We start from the raw sequence: 6,067 nt of genomic DNA, 5'->3' as shown, positions 1-6,067 counted from the left end.
ATTAAAACCGATTTTTGCACAGCAAAAAAAAGGGATAATTGTTTGGAATATCTCCCGCCACCGCAGTGGTTACCCAATTGCTTCTTTGGGAATTTTCCATAAGATCGGAAAATCCCTGAAGCGTGCCGTCCAAGTCCGATGAAACCCAAAGTCGAAGTGCCCAAACTCTGGTGTACCCATCCCGCTGGAGTACCTAGGATCCAGTCCAGTGAAGTTGTCCCAAGCGAAGTCGTTGAAGAAACCCCATTAGTGTTCAAGGTTGCGAAAGTCCCAAAGGAAGCTCCAAAGGATTAGCTCAAGCTTGGGCCCAGCGATCCAGGAAGTTCCACTCGATGGCGTAGGGTTCGCAGGACTTGGGTTGAATGGAGGTCCAGAAGAAGGTGCCGGCATTGGTGCGAGCAAAGTGAACGGGAACATAGTAGTCCTCCTGGTCCATGTGCTGGAGTTCACCGGATCCATTCTCATTGTAAACGATGACGGCATCCTCCTTGGCACACTGCCGGATCTCGTCGAGCAGACGATTCTCCAGATGCTCATTGGCCATGTTGTCCATGTCATTGCTTAGCCATTCGAATTCGGATTCCTTCTCCTCGGAGGCGATGTAGGAGCTCCTCTTGGGCTGCTGCTCCTTCTTGAGGTTGAAGACGTGTCCCAGAAGGGGCTTCAGGAGGTTCTTGAGACGCCGGGATGGAGATACCTTGGATTTGTACATGGTGTTGAAGTTCTTCTGCTTGCTAATGGTCGACATTTGTAGATATTTTCTTCGTTCTGTGAATGCGTGCTGAGATGTGCTCGCTGTGACGTTCGGATGCTGTGTGATGCTCTCTCTAAGACCGGAGGCGCTATTTATACATTTTCCGGAGGCTGCATGCGATCCTGCAGCATCTCGACCAATCACAGGCCTTGAAACGTAGGCAGGTGCAAGGATCCGAAATTTCACACGTTCTTCGGTAGGCAGCAGGTAGGTCCTGCAGGACCTGAGATCCGAGATCTTGTGCAAAGCGTGGGAATCTCGAGACCATTTCTTCTCCTTCCAAGACAATTATGATCCCCCCCGGAGGAGGATGAATCCTTGGCGTGGGAACAGCACATTTCTGGCCTTCTCTCGGAGAGTTTCCATTATTGTTTTGAATTTCATTTCGGATGGGTTCGGATTGTTGTTGGCAGTTCGTCAGAAATCTGTCGATCCTGTAACCGAAAACGGCTACATTCTAAGCCAAATTTATACAAAATCGTGCACTTTCATTCTTATTATGTTTATTGTTGGTTCGATTAGTGATGGCATTGCAGAAATGTCCTTTGAGGCACGATCTTTCGGGGTTTCTCACGATCAGTTGGGCAACTTTTGGGTTTTTTCTTGGGTTAATATTTATTATGAACCTGCAAGTGGTTTTCGTGTCACGCCAGGGGGGTTCCTTTTCTTGATCATCTCTAGTCTACACGTTTTTTATGTGGCTTCACTCATTCAATTAATTTGGATGAGGGTATATTTTTTGTGTATGTGAATGTATCGCATTTATAGCTCATTTATTGTGATATGCGTTGATTTGTTGAGGTTCATATTTATATTTATAGCTTGAAAGAGGGGTTCCTAACTCGTGTTTAATTGCTACTGGCATATAAATATGATATTAAACGTGTTATTATTTTGATTTGAGGGGATGAAGCCAAGATGGGACTTGTTTTTGGTGAAGATATCAAGTTGAGTAGGTTTATAGAGTTTCTTCTTTAATATTTATATTATTCTATAAAATATATTTAAATTTCTATGCATGACTTTAATTTAGCCCAGCTATTATATATTCAAAATTCTATATGTTTCCATTTATTTATAGTTCCTTAAATAATTTGTATTGAATTTTTTAAATCTACAAAATAAGTTTAATATATAAACATATAAAATAATATTTATGTATATTATTAAATGATTTTATTCTAGAGCCAAGCTTATAAATGAGTACGTTGGGCGTATACAAATTATTATTATTAATTATTACCATAAAATAAACATACATCGTTTGGACAATATTCACCATAAACGGAGATTACCTTAAATATAAATATTTAAAATATTTCCTTAAACCCTTGCCTGAGTAATAAAATTATTTGCAAACGTTAAACAATTTCTAAAGCATGTTTTATGTATATTTATAAATTTATTAAATATTTAATATTGATTTATTTATTAAATGCAATACAAAATTCTCTAATAATCAAGCTATAAAATTATAATATTTATTTTTTTATAACATATTTTTATTTGATTTATTGATTGATTTATTTATTTTTTATTGATTTACCAAATAAGTAGATTTTGTGGCTGCCTTTTTTACGCAAAATCCCTCTAAAGTACAGCTCCTGTACCAAAACCCTGCGCCCAACTGTACCTAGATGTATGCTTTCAATAAGGAATTCTGCATCTGAATTAATTACTATATATATATACCTGAAACTATTTACACAACACACGCACAGTATTATGTACAAAAGTTCCCCCTTTATTTTTGAAAAGACTCACCCAAAGATCGAACTGATCCGTGCGGCCTTTTCGCATTTATTATTGAGATAGGATTGGCTTTGTTGTTGCTTTTGGCCCAGGCTCTTTGGGCCCTTGTTTTTGTTTATCATCTCTCTCGGGGACCTGGACCCTTTCTACCTGTTCCGATGCAATTCGAGATTTATTTTGTCCAGGGCCCAACCCTAAGAAGGAGCGCAGAAAACGAAAATCAGAAATCGCCGCGGGACAACAGGTTTTTCTCGGTTCCCTAAGCTTGATATTTTTTCTTTTTCGAGTTTTTCGAATCCACAGGTTCCGAACAGGTTTGAATCAAAAGGGAACAGGTAAAGGTTTTTATTTTTTTCCAGTTAAGGTTCTTAAGGCCCTGGCCTGAATGGCAATGGGCGGGGGTAAGAACGGATTTTTGGTTTACAAATTCTTGGAAAACCTTTAAGGAAATTACAATGACAAAGGGGGAAAGTTTGAATACGAGTTCCGAAATGAAATGCCAACACACAAGTTTGTTCAATATTAATGTTATGTATATTTATTCATACTCTTAAAACATAGATGGAAGACAATGATTAAAGCTGGTTGTTTATGCTTATTTTTTTTTAAGATTTCCACTTGCAACGTGGATTTAAAGCTGATGCGGATGTTTAGAGACCGATTCCGGTGGAGTCTGGTTAAAGCTGTTTGAGGATGTTCAGGGATCTGGCTGTTGGTCCATTTCCTCGATCACAGTTGGACGAGTTCAGCTTCCAGTTGCTCATTGAGGGAGTTCTCCAACTCCTCATCGGAGGCGGTTTGCGGTAGCTCCTTCGGAACGGGAGTGGAAATAGTGATGCTGGTGTCCTTCAGGGATTGATGTCCCGAGGACTTGAAGATTTTGCAGGCCACCTTGAAGAGCTTCTTCACGGCCTTCTTGGGGGTGTAGATCTTCTTCTGGCAGACCACGGCGGGGCTGTAGGTGGTGTTCAACAGAGTTTCGTAGGCCATTTTTGTGTTGGAGCTTATTGAAGTCGTAGACTGGATCTTGACTGTTCAAAGGTGCGATTGAATGTGATGTCCTCTACGGAATGTCGGCTCGCTTTTATACCCAATCCTGGCGCAAACCAACCCCTAGTCCTGGCCAATCAGGTAGCGTCCTGACGCAGGTGTTTTTTGGTTTCTCCAAAAATATGAGAGTCACGCATTCCCCTGGACTCTTGGCAGGTAGTTTCAGTCCCTTTTTTCATTACTGAAGCGACCCTTGCACGTGTGCAAAGTGAGGCCTCCACGCTGATGATCCTAAATAAATCTCTCATCGTGGGAGAGTATAATTTCAGTCGAATATTTATCGGACGATGCGGCAAGCATGCACAAACGAGGATAGGGACTGGGATCGGGAATCGAGAAGAAACCATCCCTTTTTATCCCTGGGTTTGGTTCAGTAATTTGAGTGGTTTGTTTGCGGAGGACTCTGGCTCGAATTTATGCCTTGATTAGTTTTTGGCTATTAATTGTTAATAGGCTGACACTGGAGGATAAAAGTGACAGACCCTCGTTGAACACATGTTGTCGAGAAATATTTACACGTCAACATTTCATTTTTTTGTGGATAGGTACAGGTAGGTCTTTTTAAAGGATACCCTTTAAAATACAGTGGAGAGTCTTTGGGATTATCTTAAGAGTTTTCTAGATTTTTCGGTTGCTGCAAGTAGGGAGAGTTTTGCTTGGGAGATTTCTTTAGACACAATCTTCACTGTCTTCACACTTGTTTCCTTTGATTTGAATTACTTTCTTGGGGGAAAATGTAAATTTCAGGTCGTGATGTATTTCTTATCTGATTATAAAAATAGGAACATATATTTTCATTAAATTAGTGGAGGTATAAGCTGGTCTTAATATATTAAGTATTAAGAAATTACGATTTCCCTTTTGTTATTATATTAGTTTAAAATCAGAAAATCAAAAATCAAATCAGAAATGTGGAGTTTCGAAAAATATTCTTGGCAATAACGGAGAATAATTATTACATATTTTTTGTATACTGAAGGGCATAAGAAAGTATGTTCCTGTGTGAGAATCTTTACTGTCCTCTCACTTGTTCCATTGGCTTCTCCGTTTGTCCTTTAAGAAACTAAATTAAATTTCATTTCGTTTCGTGTTGAAATTCAGATTTCGTCTCCTATTGAAATACTTGGTAGTTGTAATTTTCGGGAACTATTTCGTATTCCAGTCAAGTAGGATCTTCTTGTGGCTTAGGATCCTTTTATATCCACTTGGGGGGTGAAAATCTATGGGATCTCTTGCATGTTTGTGGCTCGCTTAACTATTCCACAGGCATAATTCCCTATAAACCCTTGAAGATTCAATTTTGTGGCGTCTCAAGTGTTGTTGTCAGTGTCAGGTTTCTTGAAATTCAAGCGCCTGAATGAAGCCTGCATAAAATGCATAAAATCCCATTCCAAGCTAATTAGTTTCTGGACAAAGTGAAACCAAATATTGTAGATGGAAATGGTAATAAAATTGTGATTTGTCTGGAATTTTAAAAAGGAAAGATTTATGGAAGGAAGAAGGTATATAATTCAAGATAAAATAATAAATAATAAAGTTTATATTCAGTTCTTCAGGCAGGAGATAATTCGAGGTAAAATAATAAATAATAAGAAATTAATAATTCATAAAATCAATTGAATTTCGATATATTCTAAAGATCTAGAGATCTAGATCCAGAGAAATCGCTTGATATAAATTATATTTAGTGTTGAGTATCTTATTCCTTAGGTATCTTAATATGTGTGTTAAGATTATTATTCTGCTTAAAATCTGCGCAAAATAAATTCTTACACAACATTTTTTAGGTTTGCTCGTTTAGTTTCGATTATTATTTATTTCAAACCCAGTTTTAAATGCAACCAGCATTATCTATTTACTCCAATTGATACTCAAATAGGAAGGAATAAAATCACTGATTGGCATGCGGTTACCAGCATAGGAAGAAACCAATATAGTTTCCATTAATTCAAATCGGAAAAGTGCAGAGAAAACATTTCCAATGAGTATTCACTTTCTGAAATTTTCCCAATTCCCAGAAGATTTTCTTCAAAGTATCTTCTCAAAAGAAGATTTTCTTGAGAGTTCCTGTGGAGAGATGTTATGAAATAAATACAGCAAGTTAGATTTCTGTTTTTTTAGTATTTTATTTTTCTTCTTATATGATCTAAGTAATATCTAAAATTTTACATGGAAGACAATGATTCTTAGCCTAGGAACCTTATACGAATGACCCTAACAAACAAACATGGAAGACAATGATTCGACTTATGACTAACCTAGTAAAATAAAAAGACACAAGGGATCACAATGAGTTTACGAATAGTAACACTTGATTGTGACAATTGAATATCAATTAGAGTTGTGTTTCCTTTGGATGGTTTTCCAAAGGATCCAATCTATGCCTAATATCACCCTGAGATTACGAACATGCGAAGCTGAACCCTGAGTCCATCCAACGACGACCAATGGGATGGGAGACACTTGCACTTAAAGCTGCCAAAATGGGTTTCATGGGTTTCCATGGATGAT

At 38.0% G+C, this 6,067-nt stretch overlaps 2 protein-coding genes across 2 annotated transcripts; both read right to left on the bottom strand.

Annotated features, from left to right (window-relative positions):
* Positions 1–295: 295 nt before the first annotated feature.
* Ocho (ocho) lies at positions 296–748 on the bottom strand. Its single transcript, XM_020942555.2, has one exon. The coding sequence runs from the start codon at positions 746–748 to the stop codon at positions 296–298; it is 453 nt and encodes a 150-aa protein (XP_020798214.2).
* A 2,487-nt stretch (positions 749–3,235) lies between these two features.
* Positions 3,236–3,496, bottom strand: Brd (Bearded). Its single transcript, XM_020942595.2, has one exon. The coding sequence runs from the start codon at positions 3,494–3,496 to the stop codon at positions 3,236–3,238; it is 261 nt and encodes an 86-aa protein (XP_020798254.2).
* Between the last annotated feature and the right edge of the window lie 2,571 nt (positions 3,497–6,067).

Source organism: Drosophila serrata, unplaced genomic scaffold (genome assembly GCF_035046125.1).
Source record: "Drosophila serrata isolate PLE 108 unplaced genomic scaffold, ASM3504612v1 contig_167, whole genome shotgun sequence".
Taxonomy (NCBI): domain Eukaryota; kingdom Metazoa; phylum Arthropoda; class Insecta; order Diptera; family Drosophilidae; genus Drosophila; species Drosophila serrata.
This window is presented reverse-complemented; position numbering and strand designations above follow the sequence as displayed.

Excerpts from the sequence above, each read along its gene's own strand:
- Ocho (XM_020942555.2), bottom strand. The coding sequence starts at position 748 with ATGTCGACCATTAGCAAGCAGAAGAACTTCAACACCATGTACAAATCC.
- Brd (XM_020942595.2), bottom strand. The coding sequence starts at position 3,496 with ATGGCCTACGAAACTCTGTTGAACACCACCTACAGCCCCGCCGTGGTC.